General features: G+C 33.1%; 1 protein-coding gene across 8 annotated transcripts in view; it reads right to left on the minus strand.

The window, feature by feature from the left end:
• Positions 1-3,783: 3,783 nt before the first annotated feature.
• The window catches only part of LOC133191998 (thioredoxin domain-containing protein 6-like), a 29,042-nt gene continuing 12,809 nt past the window's right edge, over positions 3,784-20,016 (minus strand). For 5 of the 8 annotated variants that reach the window (XM_061327815.1, XM_061327808.1, XM_061327813.1 and 2 more), the window contains 20 exons: positions 19,918-19,997; positions 19,159-19,406; positions 18,548-18,622; positions 18,312-18,421; positions 17,951-18,095; positions 17,190-17,297; positions 16,874-17,022; positions 16,264-16,408; positions 15,919-16,026; positions 15,487-15,617; positions 12,359-12,388; positions 11,421-11,501; positions 9,522-9,578; positions 7,596-7,808; positions 5,966-6,010; positions 5,742-5,771; positions 5,313-5,384; positions 4,262-4,333; positions 3,984-4,027; positions 3,784-3,855 (listed from right to left, as the gene is read on the minus strand). In XM_061327815.1, coding sequence (XP_061183799.1) covers positions 4,023-4,027; positions 4,262-4,333; positions 5,313-5,384; positions 5,742-5,771; positions 5,966-6,010; positions 7,596-7,808; positions 9,522-9,578; positions 11,421-11,501; positions 12,359-12,388; positions 15,487-15,617; positions 15,919-16,026; positions 16,264-16,408; positions 16,874-17,022; positions 17,190-17,297; positions 17,951-18,095; positions 18,312-18,421; positions 18,548-18,622; positions 19,159-19,406; positions 19,918-19,997 — 1,904 coding nt within the window. In that variant the 3' untranslated portion in view covers positions 3,784-3,855; positions 3,984-4,022. The remainder of the gene's footprint in view (positions 3,856-3,983; positions 4,028-4,261; positions 4,334-5,312; positions 5,385-5,741; positions 5,772-5,965; positions 6,011-7,595; positions 7,809-9,521; positions 9,579-11,420; positions 11,502-12,358; positions 12,389-15,486; positions 15,618-15,918; positions 16,027-16,263; positions 16,409-16,873; positions 17,023-17,189; positions 17,298-17,950; positions 18,096-18,311; positions 18,422-18,547; positions 18,623-19,158; positions 19,407-19,917; positions 19,998-20,016) is intronic. The other 3 variants (XM_061327812.1, XM_061327814.1, XM_061327816.1) reach the window with 3 other exon arrangements.

Consider the following 20,016-nt stretch of genomic DNA (forward strand, 5'->3'; position numbering starts at 1 on the left):
TCAGGAAGTGTAGTTTTAAGTTTGTTCAAATCATAACCCCATAACAGTGGGCAATCAAAGTTTCACATAGGACAAATCTTGTAATGTAGATTCAAATTTGTTCAAATCATGACCCCCACCCCAGGAGTATAGAGGGGCCATAACAGGGGATCATAGTTATACAAAGGAATATAAAGGATATATCAATAAAAACTTTCTTCTCAAGAACAACAAAGCCATTATTAGTCATATTAATTCAGAAGTATCCTCAGGTAGTGTAGATTCGAAGTTTTTAATACTGAACTGATTTCTGCTTTTTCATAACCAAAGTGCTCAGGTGAGTGATGTGGCCCATTGGTCTCTTGTTAGTCTTGCTCCAAAACTTTTTCATTTCAGTAACTCAGAAAATTCAAGTAAGTCTGGTAGTGTGCATACTTATATGCATCATCCATGGGAGTGTTTCTGTGTAGGGCTTATATATAGTTACCTACTTGACCTCATGGAAAACCTTTAATCTGGTCACTCATCCAGAAAATGTAGGTCAGATCCAGAATCTGAAGAAAAAAGCCTGGTATTGTGTATGCATCCCTAATTGTATAATCTGTGAAAGTTTAGTTTTGCCTAAAGTTAGGGCTTAAAGTTGCACTGGAATGAACCAGTTCTAAAAACTTTAACCATGTTTCTCTGGAACATGATAGTCAAATCCAGCATCTGAAGCAAGTCTCGTAGTGTGCATCCCTAGGTACATCAACCGTGCAAATTTGGTCCAGTAGAGCTTAAAATACTCTGGACTGAATCTACTAAAAACTTAAACCTGATCACCCATCCAGAAAATGTAGGTCAGATGCAGCATCCAAAGCAAGTCTGGTGATGTGCATCCCTAGATGATTTATCCATGCAATTTTAGTCACCAAAAGGCATATAGTTACTTGCAAATGGACCTGCTACAAAAACTGTAACCTGGTCACAGACGATCAGAAAATGCAGGTCATAACCTGCATTTGAATCAAGTCTGGTAGTGTGCATCCCTAGACATACATGTATCTCACAACAGGGCTTATAGTTACTCTGTAATGAACATAACCAAAAAAATTTAACATGGTCACTCATCCAGAAACTGTAGGTCAAATCCAGCATTTGAAGCAAGTCTGGTAGTGTGCTCACTAGTTAGATGTATCATCCATGCAAGTTTTGTCAACATAGGGCTTACAGTTATTTGGGAATGAGACCCACTCCAAAAACTTAAACCTGCTCCAAAATAAAACTGAAAACATTACTACAATTGAAAAAGAAAGAGACTAGGGTCCATTTAGTCGAAAAAGATATTGTCTAGTGGTGAAAACTGAAATGTACGAGTAGTATAACTTTTCTGTTTATCATGTTTCCACATGGCAGTAGATATTGGGCTGTGATCAAGATCATAGCAGCTAGTCTAGCTTCTAAGCTAATTTGCAAAGATATCTAGGTCTTTTGAATGCATTGTATGGTTTTGTAATGGTTTTGGCTGGGATATTGGCCCGAGTAGCTCTGTGGTTAGAGCACCTGACTAGTGATTCAGGGGTCCCTGGTTCGAATCCTGGTCCGGTCCCTTGCATTTTTTTTTTTCTTTTACATAATTTCATGCTGGGGAGGAATGTAATGGTTTAGGCCATGGATATCAGCCCTGATAGCTCAGTGGTACAGTTTCTTGAATAGTGATACAGGGGTCCTGAGTTTGATTCCCAGTCCAGCCATACATTTTCTCCCTGTTAAATAATTTGACCATCCCTGGACTTGCTGGTCCTACCAGGGGCAAAAAGAACTTTGGTTGTGTCTTTGAGGGCAAAGACAATTGAAGCAGGGAGGAATGTAATTGTTTGGGCTGTGGTATCCCCCTGGGTAGCTAAGTGGATAAAACACCTGACTAGTGATTCAGGAGTCTCTGGTCTGGTGGTTTGGTCTGGTCTTGTGCGTATAAACTTTTCGGAATATGGGCCATATCTCAAAAACCCCTTGATCAATTTTTGTCAAATTTGGCCCAAGGAATTTCATTTAAACTAAAAATAGGGATGTGACCCTTAAACAATGAGAGATAATTTGGGTAATAACAAATGTAGTGGTTACTAAAAAATCTTCTTCACTGTGCAGAGTATATTAATCCAAAAGTAGGTCACAGTGACCTAATTTTGAAATTTTATGGCTATATTTAAATATTTCAGATACTAATTGGCTTAGAGTAGTTTATGCATCTTGAGTCTTCAGAGTGTCAACCAAAAGGTAGGTCACCGTGACCTACTTTTTGAATTTCATGGGTATACAGTGTAGTCTCACCAAAGGTTACTCAGAATGTCTTTTGTAATATAATTTGCTGAACACTGAAAAAATAAAAGGTTCTGTAAACATTTACAGGGGTGTTCATGACAAAGTGTAGAATCAAGTTTGTTCAAATCATGACCCCAAGGGGTAGGGTGGGACCACATTTTTTTTTAAAATGTACATTATCTTTTTTTCCTAAAAGCGACCTTGAACTTGCCAAAATGACCTTGGTAAAAAAAAAAATAGGAACAACCCTAAGTCATAAGTAATCTTCATGTGCAAGATGAACTTACAGTGTTTTTCCATTGGTAATTTGTGGACCTGACATGAATTCAAGTGACCCTGAACTTGTCAGAATTACCTTTGGTCAAGGTTATAATATACTCTAAGTTCAAGAGTAATATTTGTTTGAAGTATCAACTTCCAATATTTATCATTTTGAGAGTTATGAACTAGATAAATACTTTATACTGCAAACAAATTTAGTGACACTATTCACTAAAATCAGAAACAAGTATAGCAAGGGGTGGACTTAAATTGTTATATTCAAGATAAATCATGGTTACTTCTATGAAAAAGAAATGATTCATTACACAAATACATACAAAAGGTTGTTTTGCATACCAATATCATGCCTATTATGATGAAAACTCGTAAATTCAATTGTTTTTAAAAATGTTGACCAATCTGAAATGTCTAATCCAGCAAATTTCTACGGCACCAGTGGTGTACAGATTAGACAAGTTTTATTGTATTTCTATATTCTTGCTAGGTAAGCACTTCTGGGGGCTTCATTTGGTTCCAAAAACCTTAAAAGATTTGTAGCTTTATTCTTCTCATCCTTACAATGCAATCATGATGGTAAGGAAAAACAAAATTGTCTTCTTAGAAGACTTCGTTTTTGCCTTCCAAAATCTCTATAATACAGGTGTTTCACCCCCCAGGGCTTTGCCCTGGACCCACTGGAGGCCTCAAGACAGCCTTCAGACCACTGCTTAATCGACTAACACTGTCCTCTGCATATAATTATGTGTCTTAGGGTATTAATAAAGTTTTATTGAAATCTGACCAAAACCGAGAGAGAAGTTACATTTTTGAAAATTGTTTATGGATGGATCTTCTAGTCAGTATGACCCATATTGAGCTAAATAAAGATGAAAAAATAATCAGTTATAGTCTCTCAATTTTGATGAACAAGACATGTCTCTTTTTAAAAAATTCTTTAATTGCAATACATATAATTAAAAAATAAAACAATGCTAATAAATAATACATGGTCATATCACAAAATTAGTAACAAAAATAGTTTAGAAGGCTGCAATTCAGGTTGTATTTTGTCATTAAAGAAACATCAGAAAGAAAGGCAATAATGTGCAATAAATGAATATTCTCAGACAAACTATTTTCCTCATTTATAGAAGGCTTCATGGACGGAGGTAAATCACGATTTTAAAGCACTTGTAAACACACAGGCAAAGGCAAAAAGGTCACAGTAACTTTGTCCAATGCTTTTTTCCTTCATTCTCTTGGTCTTCAATCATATTGAAAAATTTCTTTGATGGAATGTCTTTTTCAAAATGTCTGCAATAAAAATTGTAAAAGATGACTATAACAGATACACATGTATTACTTTGAAATTTAGAAGCATAGGTAGATAAGTGATAAAGAAATTTTGATGACTAAAAGCAATCATCTGTTGTAATTCTTACCTTAATATTGAATAACTGTCCTTAAAATATCTTCTGCATTCATCCTGTGAAATAGTAAAGGAAAATATGTCAACAGTGGATTGATTTTTGTGGACTAACTAATACAAGAACATGCCCATCAGCACAAACTTGAACTGATCATTTTACTTATAGCTATAGTTCATATAGCATTTTCAGTTATTCTGTCTTACAACTTGATGGTACTAGAGCTAACCATGAATTTACAGTACCAGTACTATATATAGTAATAGTGTTTTTAAGTATACTTATGTACTTACCTTGTTCTGCTGGTGTTTCTTCTTTCTTTTCCTCCTCTGTCTTTTCTTCTTCTTTCTTCTCTCCTTCCTCAGCTGCCAAATAAACAAGAGTAGCTCAGAAAAAGCACTTATTGAAGTTGTTCGTAAGTTGTTGAAATGTAGTTCTGTCTATTAGCCTGAAAGTTTTCCCTATCAAGCCATTTTGGTTACACCTACAGATGTATACATTATACTTATATCTATATCAGATGGGTGCATATAGTTTCTAATTACAGCCTACAGCCAATTTACAATCCAGGAATTTTATATTACACTTTTTAGTTTGATAGGACATCTAATTATGGTTAAAATGTCATAAGAAAATGATGCTGTAAATGTAAGTATGACAGAAAAGCTACATTAGTTTTAACATGCACAATCTTGCAAGTGAAACTGGCCAGACTAGCTGTTTTACAAGCCACTTCCTACAAACCAGGCACAACACATGGTACAGGCAAATTTGAAAAAAAAAAACACTTTTTGCTACCATCTCATTCTTAAATGAATATAGAGTGAATATATTATAAATTTTATGTTGTTGCCATCATGTAAACAGAGATGAAGAACCAGTAAGTGTTTCAAAAGGTTTTGTGTGTTGTAATCTGACTACCCTGTCCAGAACATATCATTTGACCACTCTGCTCAAAATATCAACATGTATCATTGCCTCATGGACTTTAATTTTTTGTTCAGTACTATATTTGGATTGTTGCCATGTGGACTTCAAGTTTTTGTTCAGTACAGTAAAACTCGTTTAGTACGAACATGGATATTGCGAATTCACGGATATAACGAAGTTTTCTTGGATCCCCAGCTATATAAACTTAATGAATTCCTTATACGGATATAACGAATTATGGATATAGCGAAGTAATTTCACAGGTCCCCAGGACTTTGCTATAACCGAGTTTTACTGTACTATATTTGTATTGTTGCTACATGGACTTAAAGTTTTTGTTCAGTTCTGTATTTGACAACAAAATACTCAGCATCTCCTAAGTTCCTGGTGAATTTTGACCAGTTAATTCAGTACCTGGCTTCTGTTCCTCTGTTTTTTCTGTTTGTTCCGGTTTTTGTTCACTCTCTTCAGGTTTAGCCTCCTCACCTTTTACAGACAATAAAGCGTGGTGCAAACAATTAATGCCAATACAAACACATAGCTTCAGAAATTCACCCCCTAGCAAAGCTACAATTGTTGGTAATGCAGTTCTCATGCAGTGGGCATTTTCAAAAATCTACTGCTATTAGTGCATCACTCTAAATCATACTAATCAATTCATCACTAGTTAACACAAAAATCACTAGAACAAATTCTACTTGTCTAATAACACTTCAAGCAATCAAACTGATGAAAAAATTCTAGATCAGTATTTTTCAGACAGTCTTGCAAGCTTCTTCATTATTCAAAATATTTCAAATTATTTCAAAGTTTTTAAGACTTAAACAGGATGTAGAATTATACCTTTCTGTTCTTCATCTGGTTTAGGTGATTCTGTAAGACAAAATATAAATCTATTAAAGTACCATAGCTTTTACAATGCATGCTTATGGTAAACAAGCTTACATTGATTAACTGCATAGCATGTACTTTGCTATATCTATGTTGAACTGTATTTATAGTAATTATAAAGATTCAGTCATTGTTTTGAATCTCTCCCTTTCACTCTAGATTATGCAACTCAGTACCTGATTTTTGTTCCTCTTTAGGTGCCTCATCTGCTGGTTTTGATTCTATAAAACAGTATTGAACTAAACTAGCTTGGAAAACTTTCAATCATTCACACAATAACTGCTGTATTTTTTCCTTTTCAAGGAATCTCTTTTAAAAAAAAATTAATTTATCCAAAGAGTTCACTTAGTCAGATTACTAGCACAAACTATACTACAATTCCACACACCAAAACATGAACAACAAGAGGCCCAAGGGCCACATCGCTCACCTGAGCACTGTGGCTAGGAAAAAAGGAAAAATCAGTTTAGTATTGAAAAGCTTAAATGCATAAGTGGTCCCAACCTACCCCTAAAAAGGGAGTGGGGGGGGGGGGGTCATGATTTGAACAAACTTGAATCTACACTATATGAGGATGCTTCCGTATAAATATGACAAACCGTGGCTCTGCTGTTCTTGAGATTTTTAAAGATTTTTCCTATATATTCCTATGTAAAACTTTGATCGTTCATTGTGGCCCCGCCCTACCCCCGGGGGTCATGATTTGAACAAACTTGAATCTACTACACCTGAGGATGCTTCCATATAAATATGACCAATCATAGCTTTGCTGTTCTTGAGAAGAAGATTTTTGAAGATTTTTCCTATATATTCCTATGTAAAACTTTGATCATCCATTGTGGACCCACCCTATCCCTGGGGGTCAAGATTTGTACAAACTTGAATCTACACTATATGAGGATGCTTCCAAATAAATATGACCAATCATAGCTTTGCTGTTCTTGAGAAGAAGATTTTTGAAGATTTTTCCTATGTATACCTAAGTTAAACATTGATCGTCCATTGTGGCCCCACCCTACCCCCAGGGGTCATGATTTGAACAAACTTGAATCTACACCACCTGAGGATGCTTCCATATAAATATGACCAATCATAGCTTTGCTGTTCTTGAGAAGAAGATTTTTGAAGATTTTTCCTATATATTCCAGACCTATGTAAAACTTTGGTCGTCCAATGTGGCCCCACCCTACCCCCGGGGGTCATGATTTGTACAAACTTGAATCTACACCACCTGTGGATGCTTCCAAATAAACATGACCAATCATAGCTTTGCTGTTCTTGAGAAGAAGATTTTTGAAGATTTTTCCTATATATTCCTATGTAAAACTTTGATCGTCCATTGTGGCCCCACCCTATCCCCGGGGGTCATGATTTGAACAAACTTGAATCTACACTACCTGACAATAATTCCACATGAGTTTCATCTTTCCTGGCCCACTGGTTCTTGAGAAGAAGATTTTTCAATAATGCCATTAATTTTTTGCTATTTCGTAATTATCTCCCCTTGGAGGAGGGCGTGGCCCTTCATTTGAACAAACTTGAAACCCCTTCACCCAAGGATACTTTGTGCCAAGTTTGATTGAAATTGGCCCAGTAGTTCTGGAGAAGAAGATGAAAATGTGAAAAGTTTACGACAACAACGACGCTGCCGACGCCGCCGACGCCGACAGACAACGGACAAATTTTGATCAGAAAAGCTCACTTGAGCCTTCGGCTCAGGTGAGCTAAAAACAATTATTTGCAAAAACAGTCCTATGTTTCAGACTCAAATCTCAAGACACCAATAATAACTGTTTTGAAACGTACCCTCTGGTTTTGACTCTTCAGCTGGTTTTGACTCTTCTTCTGGTTTAGATTCTTCAGCCGGTTTTTCTTCCTCTGCCGGTTTGGACTCTTCCGCTGGCTTTTCTTCTTCTGCTGGTTTTGACTCTTCCGCAGGTTTCTCTTCCTCTGTTGGTTTTGACTCTTCTTCTGGTTTTACTGCATCTTCTTTTGGAGGCTCCTCCTCCTTTTTCTCTTCTGCAAAGATGTCAATTCAAATAAGTTGATTAGCTTCATATTCCACAAGGTGGTTTATAATCATTAGAGCTCTGATGAAAGAACTTCATTTGATTGCCTCCCTTTAATTGAAACAATTGAACAGAAAATGAAACAGCAAATTAAAGTCTCTGACAATTCTGTTCATGTGAGAATGTATTTTGAAGCACTGAATATTTAAAAATTATTTTCAAGTAAAAGAATACTAGTTATCCAACAAGACTTTAAACACGGCCTCTGGTACATGCATATACAAGCATACATTGTTAAAAATAAGTAAGGGAGAAAATAAAGCAAATTAAATACTACTTAAATGTCAAAAACAACAAAACCACAAAATTTACTCCAGAAGGATATGTTGATCCATAGACTTATGCAAAAGATATCTTAATTGTGACAGTATGAAATAATTTAATTAATTTCCCATACTGAAGCAGTTTGTGCTTAAAACCCTCCACTTCCAGTCTTTCAGGCTGGTGGTACATATTATATAATCTATAAGTTGATCAATTTTTTTTTTAATCAGCCCAACTCCTTTTATACATAGTCAAGAAGCTAAAAATAAAGCAATTGGTACCAATTTTTGCCATTCATTTTATTTAGCAGAATGTGTTAGTTATCAATTGCAAAAAAGTACTAAAAGCTACATTTGTATTTTGGCTTTGTTCTTATTCTTTCCTTACTATTTCCTCCCATTATTTTTTTTTTTGGGGGGGGGGGGGGAGGGCATTTAGCTGTTTAAAGCCTACCAACAGAAAACAAAATGAAATATTTCAAATTTAAAAAAAAAAAACAGACAGAATTATAGTGTGACTTCATTCACAATGAAAAGATTTATAAACATATTGCAATGGGAGTACCTGTAGCAACAACTTCAGATGGTTCTTCTTTTACAAAATTAGTTTAAGCATCACTGTAGATTTGTTTTTACATAAATTAATGTATCCTAAAAAGTTAATAGGTGAAAAAAAAAAGCTGAATTTAGATTGACTTAATTTTACTTTTTCTTCGTTTAAATAATTTCAAAATTCATATGTGAGCACTTCATCAGAAAGGGGAATAACAAGTTTTTTTTTTTTTTTTTTTTTAATTACTTGCCCTCTGCACAAATGTAACTTTTGACCTGAAGGATTAAATTGGAATAGGACAATTTCTCTTCATGAGAAAAATTTCTACAATTAAGTTTATTGAGAATGTAGATACAGTGTATTGTTTACACAGTAGAACTTTGATATCTCAAACACTGATATCTCAAATACCATGGATATTTCAAAGTGATAGGAAGTCCCAACCACTTTTTCTTTTTGTATTTTAACCTCTATATCTATAAATATTGTATATATAATTGAACTTTGCTATCTCAAACACTGACATGTATCTCAGATACCATTCAAATTGAGTAGGAAGTCCCAACCACTTTTTCTGTTTGTATTTTAACATCAACATCTCTCAATTTTTGGATATTTCAGTGTTTTTAGTCCATCAACTTTGAGATGCCGAAGTTTGACTGTATTATATCCCAAAATAATTATTCCATCCTGCACCAATTACTCAAAGAATTTTCTTTTTCATTAATATCTCAAGACACCTGCCAATGCTAATAAGAACTGACATATTAATAGCAAAAGAATTCTGGTATACACACAGTGAGTATAGATCTACATCTATAGTGATGAAGTTAAAATTAGTAATGACCTTCTCGATACTCGGGGGCTGTCTGTTCTACATCAGGCTTTGAGGTTGTAACAGGTTCTGTGAATCACAAAGTGAAGTTTTTAGTTGAAAATGCTTTCAAAAAAAAAAAAGTCTTGGAATGACTGAAATTTTGGCTATTTAGAACAGATACATTTTCTCTATTTATAGTTTTAAATGAATTTACTGAAACCAAATTCCCAACTAGATTTTAAAAATTAATGCTGATTGATTTTGATACATTATTGCATTCATTAACTATCAAATGATTCCACATTTCAATTTTATTTAAACATCACTATTTTAAGAAGGCATATGAATATGCTTTCAGTCAACACTTTAATGTTAAAAATCATATGATACATTTTTTGAAATTTAATTTTCTATTCCCTTTTTCTATTTCATTGTATAAAAAAATATGCATGCACTTTGAAATTGGGTAAAAAATTCAAATGTAGAACATTGATATCTCGAACACTGATATCTCGAATACCATGGATATGTGGAAGTGATTTGGAAGTCCCAACAACTTATTCTTTATTAAGTATTTTACTCCTGATATCTTGAATCCTTGGACATCTTGAAGTTTTTTTCTTGGTCCCATCAAGTTCAAGATAACAATTAAGGTTTAATTGACTGTACTTTTGAAGTAATTATTCATTATTTACCCTTATTTTTTAATTCAGGCCATGATATTTCCTTTGTAATGTTGAACAAAATGTGTATGTTAAATTAATTGATGTAAACCATATTATATATATGTTATTTAAGTGTATAGATGCATTAAATTACATGCACTGCATTAAATAATTGTCTTTCTTTTGGAAAGCAGAACATCTTTGAAAGTATTTTTTCAATATGAAATTTAACACAGAGATAATAACATTCTACACTATAAATATCACTGCATTAGGGAATCTAAATCATTTATTTACTAGAAAGCCATGCATTGTTAGTATGTACAGATATCTATCAGAATAAAGAAAGAAACCTTTCAGTAATACAGAAACAAAAGGCCCAAGGGCCACAATGCTCACCTGAGCTACTCCTGCAGTTTTTCAAAACATTTTTAAGGTTAATTCTTTTAAATTTTCATAAAATACTTTTGACCCTATATTGTTGCCACATCCTATCCCAAGAGCCATGATTTTAATAAATTTGAGTCTGCACTAGCTGCCTTGGATATTTGCATTGTTGATGATTTGTAAGATTTATATTGTGGTCCTGCTGTTCTTGAGAAGATTTGTAAAAAAAAAAATCTGCTTACCCGGTATATTTCCCATGTAAAACTTTGATCCCCTATTGTTTCTCCATCCTACTGCCTGGGACCAGGATTCAAACAAACTTGAATTTGCACTTATACTCATATTTGGATGTACATGTGCATATTAATATGACTAATCATGGCTATTTCCAAGGTATTTTTGAGAACAGGTTTTTTAAAAAGATATTTTCCTTAATATTTTCATATTAAACCTTGGTTCCATGTTATGGCCCTATTCTTCCTCATGGGGCCATGATTCAAATAAATTTAAATCTACACTCATTACATAAAGTAAGTGTTAATGTCTTTTCTAACCAGTGGCTCTTGAGAAGATTATTTATTGACCCCACCCTTTTTCTGCCATTTCTTAGGTATCTCCTTGAGAAAGTGTTTGGTTCTTTATTTGAAAACAAAATGAATACCCAGTGCTCAAGGATACTATGTGCCAAGTTTGGTTGAAATTTCCTGGAGAAAATTAAAAAAAGTTAACAGATGCCAGACAGAAAGACGACAGACAAATATTGATCAGGAAAGTTCACGAGTCTTTGACCAAGGTGAGCTAAAAACTAAATATACATATGTACGTTCCAACATGCAGAAGAACTAGAATATATATATAGACTATATATATAGAAGACCTTCTTGTGATTTTTCTGTGGGTTCTTCTGATGGTATTTGTTCTGTCTCACGTTCACCCTCCTCAATGCCCTCCTCGCCCTCTGATTTGACAAGTGTAGACATTTATATAACTAATACTTTCTACTGGTATAATTATTAGCATGACTTTATACATATATATAGGATGTAATCAGCATTAATTGATGCTATATTTTTAAGAAAATTGCAGAATATGTCATTAATTCCTATAAAAAAAAATGCAGAATATTAATAGGAATTTTAAAAAAATTGTGGTCATAATTATAGAAATTATATCATATTTTTGTACAATTTTGCAACCAAAAAGTTTAGCAGGTGTTTCAAAGCCAAGTGCAAGGCCTGATCAACAGTTTCTTCATAAAATCTAGCAAACCAAAATTTCAATAAATCCCACACTTTCATAAATCTGATATACACACACATTTTCATCCCATATGACATTTCATACAAAAATCTCCCTATCTAAGTGTGAAAATTTAATGCCCAAACCTGAAAGAGGATGCAGTAGCTACACATATTTTCACTGCTATATATTTGTTTAGTGTGAAAGCTTGTGTGCAACCAAATTACTAGTACTAAGTGTACTTAAATGTCTCCCTAGAAATTATTTTCTACTGGATAAAATTGTCATCTTTCTATCATTCATATATCATGTAGTGGTATATATTATGAAATTTATGAAATACCCATAAAATTACATCCCAATGAACCAGTATTGATTACTCAAGAATATTGACTTCCCTTTATTGAAATGATTCCATAGTAATCTATGATGGCATTCAAAGTGTGTTATACAAGTAAAGTTTTTTTTCCATCCCAGTAAAAATATCATCCCCCCCCCCAAAAAAAAAAATAAAATCACATATCACTGCAAACACAGAAAATCTTGCAAAGTATAGTAGAATAAAAATAAAATTACCTCTCTTCTCTGTTTCCATAGCTTCATCCGCTACAAAAATAATAATAAATATTAGTTAGGATGAATTCATTCGCCTTTTCAAAATATTTATATTTGTGAGTGCATGTGTGCATGTGTCTACTTCATTTCTTTTCATATTTTCTTATTGAAACAATTACTGAATAAAAAAATTACTTTAAAAAAGCTGTATCTCACTCCATTTTTCATTTATTATAATAGTATTTCTAATATCATTTACAGTGAACTTCCGTGAATTACTGTTGTCAATTTGGTGGCACTCGTGCACATATAAATCTACAACTGTCATTGATGGATTTCAGTTGTATAATTATTGTTAAAAAAAATTTTCAATACACATATATTTAGAATTAATACATTATACAGATATCTTATGACTGAACCAAATATCTGGAGGTCTAAAAAATTGCTAGAGCAGTAAGCTACTCTCACAATTAACTTTCATGGAGGTAATTGCTATGCTATATGTTTTTGCTATTAGTGTTTTTGTTTGTTTTTTTTAGTGTAAATTGTTAAATTGGTTTGTACTTAAATAATGAAAATCTAAAATTTTCAGTTGCATTTTTTTTTTATATTATGTAAAATATTTTTTTCATAAGAAGTTTGTGTGGTTTTGTATTTTTGGAATCAAATCACATATGCCTGAGTAAAGGTTTGCTCAAAATCATCTTCAGAATTCAGTAAAACAATATTTTTTTATGAATTGAATATTGATTCTTCAACTTACCACCAATGACAGCCCTAATTAAATCATGTAGAGAAATTGCAAAAATAATACATATGTTAGTTAGCAAACAATCAACTATAATTAAGAGTTTGGAGGCCCTTTTTTACTACAAATATATTTATATAGATCAAGAGATAGAATTTAAGATGTGCTCAGAAAGGATTAAAAACAATAATGAATTTTTTTCAGCAGTTAAAATCCTAACTATAAAATAATGAAATATCAGAGAGAAAAAGATACATAAGTTATGCATGGAATATATCCGGTTAATTTTCAAAGATTTTTTTGTTCTCTAAAAAATAAGCAAACCGAGTAATTTGCATTATAGCTAAGGTTTCACTGAAATTTGATTTCAGGTAGTATTTGCAAGAGTAATTAAAGTCAGATGATGCTGAAGTGTTAAACTATTTGAAGTTTTTTTGATAAACGCATTTTACAATTACTCAGTAGTTTCCCTCATGGTAATAACGTAAACAATCAATCCAATTTTTTTTTTTACCTCAGATATTTACATTGATCATTACTCATTCATTAAAATCAATGACAGATAGGAAGTTTCCTTATGCACTGAGAGAAATATTGGTTAGATTTGAAAGAAAGATTTCAAAAATATATGTATATACTATAATGCCTAAAGAATCTCCAATTATAGCTATAAACTAAAATAAAGTTGTGCAGGAAGAAATGCAGGAAACAAGTGTGCATGAATATATCTGAAGGAGAAAAATGTAGAATTTTGCTCATGCAACCTATAGCTGATAAATCAGTTCAAATAACAAAAAATTTGGGAAGTTTCATGGGAAGAATTAGGGTAGGGGGTTTGAATCAAGATAAAAACAAATGACTTAACTCAATTAATGATAGTTAGAATTTGAATTCAATTAAAGTGTATGCAGTATTTTTCAGCTATTTTTAGCTATGGTAACAGAAATGTGTAATTTTATTTAATTTTTTGTTTTTGTAAAACAAGATAAGAAACCATTATTAGCCAAAATTTAATAAAAATAAAAAAAAAACAAGAAATACTTAAAAAGGAACAAAATCTACAAGAACATAATTTTAAACTGAATTTAAGATGAACAAAAATCTACGTGCAAATTGAATAGCAATAGCTGGGTGTATATATACACACTTGAAAGCTATAAGTAAACAAATCATCTTGGCATCCACTCCAATCCAGGAATCGTGAATTAATTTCAACAATTCGTGAACTGACACAACTCCACCCTCAGTAGCAGACATGTTGGCAACTTATCAGGGCGTTTTATATCAATTTTCTTACACTAAATAAATGTTTTTGAATCTTGACTTAAAATAGAAATCCTAAAATTTCTTCAGATCAAAGACAAATTTGTAAAATTGGAAGGGGAGATAACAAAAATCTTATCAAGAGAATTAAAGGACCTGGTATTACATACAGTATCTTAATTTTCGTAATTAAAAAAAAAATGAAATATAGTGCAACCAAAGACTTTGCAGAAGATAACACTTGACGTCTTTCAAAACATGAAGTTGAAAAAATAAAAATTGCTCAGCCATAGGCATTCTGATAACTTTGAATCCACATACATGTAATGTCCCTAAATTATCAAAATCGAGAAAACTAGGACACAACAATTAACAAATTTAAAATTTTCATCAATCTTTGGTTTAATCTACTTTTTTTTTGTATCTTACCCTTAAAACCTATGACACACTTCTACAATAAAATCTCAAAATTGTAGTTGCATATAGATAACAAATTCAACCTTAAATATACAGATACATTGTAGATGTTCTGCAGAAGTGGAATGTAATGTATTGCCTGATATAAAAAAAAAGCAAACACTTTAATTAAAGGGACTTATCTATCACATTGGAATAATAATAAGCAAGATTGGAGCTAGAATTTAAGCAAAATAGTGAGATATATCATTATATGAAGCTGTGATTTTCACCGAGTCTATATATGAAAACAAAAGAAAATTGCGCTTTTAAAAAAAATTCAAAGAAGGCTTTAAATTAATATCTATGATGAAAAAACAAACTTCCTACAAGCAATCTCAGAGGGCATAATTTTTCATACTTTGCATTAACAAATAAAAACAGCATAGAAAAGCATAAAAAAAAATCCTATGCCCTTCTCTCTATCAACTTGGCCACCAAAAATTAATGAGAGGGAATATATCCTAGCTTATTTATATGTAAGAACATGCATATATAAAGACATGAATGTAGGACTTTAATGATTGGGATTTTGTGCAGTAAGATTTCTAGCAAGATTCTTGTGATTAAGAAATTATTTTATTGCTTTATTAAAAATTATTATTTTGTTTCTAGTTTTGGAAAAGGGAGGTCATCATGCACATGCCAACTGATCTGAAGGCAGGTAAAAAAGGGATACCTAAGACCGAACCATCAGGTCCAAATTTCAATTCACCAAATATCTTCTTTAGGGACGTCTCGGCATGTTCGACTGTTGAGCTGCCATGCACAGCATTCATGAGAATATTTTTTCCATATGCTGCACGTAATCTGGGGAGAGGAAAAAAGCCAAACTTTAGCTTAACATAATTCACTGTTTCAGATTACCAGAGAAAAAGATGTGATAGTTTATAATTCACCAACAACACTCTAAATAAAAAATTGATAATCATATACATGTATTGAAAAAATTAAACAAAACATCCTTATTAGTATCAAGACAAAACAAAACTCTGCTGTGCAAATACATCTTTTTTCACTTTGTACATGTACAATTTCGTCAGACAAAACATAATCCTCTTAACTTAAAATAAGTACTGTTAAATTTCAGTAAAATATAACAAATACATACGAGTCTGGATTTTCTTCCTTAGCCTTCTCGGGATCTGTGGGACCAATTATTTCCCTCCATCCTTGGACGGCATCTTCTCTTGATAGCACCATAACATATGTAGGTCCACTGAAAGATATAAGAATATTTTCTATTACTACAGCTTTTTTTGAAATCTGAGAAAATTACACATTCAAGACAAATTTGGGCAAAGTGCTGAAAAAAGAGCTGAATTAAAAGGAATTATGCCATAAACAAATGGAACTCTGACATTCCATAATAAAAGAAGAAAATTGATTGAAGACATTGCTCATACACCATAAATTACTGATCTGTACACTGAACTAATGCATTATACAAACAAACCTGGTCATGTGTTCTACTAAATCTTCATAGTAATCTTTTCCTTTGTGATCTGCATAGAACTCCTCTGCAAGCTCTCTAGTCAACTGTTGTTCTTTGGTGGCTGCAATCTTAAATCCAGATTCATGGATTCTGTCGATAATTTCATCTGTAAAGAGAATTAAGTAATCTTAGAATCGTTTTTTGAAAAATTTGTTTTTTGTTGGCTGTGGCCACTTTACTGAACATCACAGTGTCAAGCATAATGTCTGTAACTGAGCGGAGAGGGAGGGGTTGGAGGAAGGGGGAGGGATCCTGTATAAACAAATTCCACATAAGAAGGATATAATATGCCTTTCAAATTTCCCTCTTGATACCTCTAGAAATTAACATTAGCCATATAAGACATTACATTCAGATAAAATCTCTAAATTTAGCAAATGTATATACTGAGTGAAGTCGGGCGATCGCATGAGAGTGCCTAAGTGGGCCACTTTTAGTAAGCAGAACTGGCGCTGTGGGATATGAACCAAACGCCCGGTTAAGGTGCCTAAGGCTGACGCTCATGAGATACCATAAAAGGTGTTGGTTGATATAGACAGCAGGACGGTGGCCAAAATTTCTATTACAGTACCTTTAGTGCCCACTGCATCAGGTTTAATCACTGCTACTGTCTGTTGCATTGGGAAGAAGAATTCCAATTCTTTCTTGGCTGTTTCTTCAGAATCAGAACCATGCAGCATGTTGATTTTGGTGTCGTCTAATGCAAACTTGGCTCGTAAACTGAATACAAATGAATTAAAGAAATATATTTCACAGGTACCTCAGAGATTCATTAATCACTATTTTCCCTCAATTACTATACTTATTGATGAATTCATTTGTTTAATTATCATTTCCCAGGTGCACAATGTGCAACTTAATAATAAACAACATAGCTTTTTCTTTACCTGTCTGGGGCCTCTGCTTTAGCCTTCTCTACCTCAGTGGGCCCCAACATATGTCTCCATCCTGAAATGGCATCCTCTCTGGCCAAACCAAGAGCTAGGACTGGACCACTACATAAAAATAAAGTTAGATGCCTTTTATATGTACCTTCAAATGTTTAATATCAACACAGTTGTTGTTTTTCAAACAAACCTAAAAAACCTGATTTCTAATAAAATATACATAAGAAACAATTCTGAAGTACAGTATATAGGGAAATAGTTCACCCACTGCATTTTTCACTCCTTTTGCTCTTGTTGTCTGTGTTGTTTTAGAAACAGATTTATCTTTTTTCATCACAACTGGTGAATTTAAAAGTGGACAAAATCCTATGCAATATTATAGCAGAAAAATAACTCTGTATCTAGTAGTATTGTCTAAATCATAGACAAGTATGATTGACTGTTGTAGTTTTATGTCCCTTACAAGATTGTTTCATTCATACGAGACGTCACCACATGCCACTGAAGGGCTTCAACTGTAGAAGTTTAGCTGGCTCTCAGAACTATAGAGCAGGGAGAGTTCCTTAGTGTGCCAATACCCGACGTGACACAGACCTTTATTTTTAATGTCTCGATTTTCCCACAACTTTCAATTCAACATTTGCTACCTATTTTTTATTGACTTTGAATCGTTGTAGCTAGGACAAAAACTCATGACCTTCCAACAACAGAGCAAGCATTCTACCAACATAAATGAGTAAAGAGTCTTCAATTTTCTTTACCTTGTCATCCTTAAAACGAGCTCCTCAAAGTAATCCTGGTCTTTATGCTCTCTGTAGAAATCTTCTGCCATCTCCTTCGTAAGTTGCACCTCTTTCTGCATAGCCACCTTAAATCCAGCCTCATTTATATTGGCCAGAATTTCATCTGCAGAAAAGCCAAAATGTTCATTCAATTCAAATTACAAATTGAGGTCCAAACCACCTTAAAAATTATGGCTTAGCTATAGAAGAAAGTTTTGGTTCCCAGAATTTACCACATCAAAATCTGTGTTTTCACCATAACCATTCAATACATGTACTATTATATTACTTCTGTTTGAAAGCAAAGTGCTTGTATATGCCAGTCCCTAATTTTACCCACCTTTGTGGTTTTTGAATGCATCAGGTCTGATGAGTGCCAAAGTTCTCTGTACTTTGGGTTTTCCTTCTGATTCAGGGACAACATAGTCTGGGAAGAAGAATGCTAGCTCCCTAAAACAATGAAAAGACCATTTTCATAAAAAGTTCAGAATAGGAAAATGTACAACATTACATATAAAACCCAATTAGCTCTTAAGAAGAAGAAAATTCATACTTATACTCCATCATTATACAAACCTCATTGCCGTTTCTTCTGAACTGCTGCCATGGAGAGCATTCATGAATGCCTTCTCACCATATTTGGCTCTCAAACTAAGAATGAAACATATAAATACATGATTTCATTCATATTTTACTCAGATAAAGTAGACCAAACCATATCTTGGTCTCGTAAAAAAAATTGTTATATTGTCATATTTTGAAGGCAATTTTTCTGCTTCTCAAACACTTCTCTTCAGAAAACAAAGTCTGCCCTTCATGAAGATATAAACAAGACTAGACTACATGTAATTTTTTTCTAAAATTTTAATTTCCATGCTGGTTCAATTTTTATATCAAATCAGAACATCAATATGTATTAAGTATCTGCATCAAAAAGTTAGTCCTTTTTTTTTAAAAAGTTTACCATTACCACACACATGTAGTAAAATGTTAAAGTTATACAGTTAAGCCTGCTTATCATGAATCCAATGGGACAAAGAAAATATTTCGGAGATATCCAACGATTCAAGATATGGAGGTTAATATACATAGAAAAAATAGTGGTTAGGACTTTAAAACTCACTTCAACATATCCATGATGTTCGAGATATCAAATTTTGAGATAACTAAGTTCAACTGTATCTGACCTTTCAGGCTGAGCCTCCTTAGCTTCCTCCACATCTGTTGGACCAATCAGATCTCTGAATTCACTGATGATATTCTCTCCTGTTCTACCCTTGGTCAGAACCAGAACATGGGAGGTTCCGCTGGTCATGAACTTGACAAAGTCATCGAAAAACGACTCATCTTGTAGATGGCTGTAGAATTGTCTTACTTCATCCTCTGTCAGGTGACGTTCTTCATTCTTTAGGATCTCAATACCATGTGCCTCAATCTGCATCACAAATATTAAACAATCAAAACTTGTTTTGTATTGCTACAATGTTGCTTTACTCATACAATTCTTCAATTCAACCCCCCCCCCCCCCCCAAAAAAAATAGTTGATAGAATAACAAGGGACAATGACAAAGCGTAAAGTCACAGCAATATTAAGTAAGCTAATTTTGCTTAGAAGTTTCTGTATAAAAATGGCTGAAATGAAATCAATGAGAATAAATGTTAATTTGAGTTCAAATCAACTTTCTTTTTTGATAAAAACATTTACAGGCGTTTAGGATAAGCACATTCCTTAAGTAACTAACACAAAAATAAAACAATCTTAAGATATACATAAGTTATAAAGGACTCATAAATGATGGCTATTATTTAATATGTTTGCTGCTCTTGTTACACTTGCAAAAGTTATATGCAATTGAAGGGATTATACCTTCCCTAATATGAGCCATCAAAACACATATTTGAAATTAATACATCAAAAGAGCTTAGCTTTTTATTATAAACTCACATCAGCAACAATCTCTGGCACTTTGCCTGCAGCAACAGCATCAGGTTTGATAAGACACACCGTGATTTCTTTCTTACCCTCTAAAGATTGAAAATAAGA

This window comes from Saccostrea echinata, unplaced genomic scaffold (genome assembly GCF_033153115.1).
Source record: "Saccostrea echinata isolate AGI-Se365-2 ecotype Australia unplaced genomic scaffold, CSIRO_AGI_Sech_v1 ptg000025l, whole genome shotgun sequence".
Classification (NCBI taxonomy): Eukaryota; Metazoa; Mollusca; class Bivalvia; order Ostreida; family Ostreidae; genus Saccostrea; species Saccostrea echinata.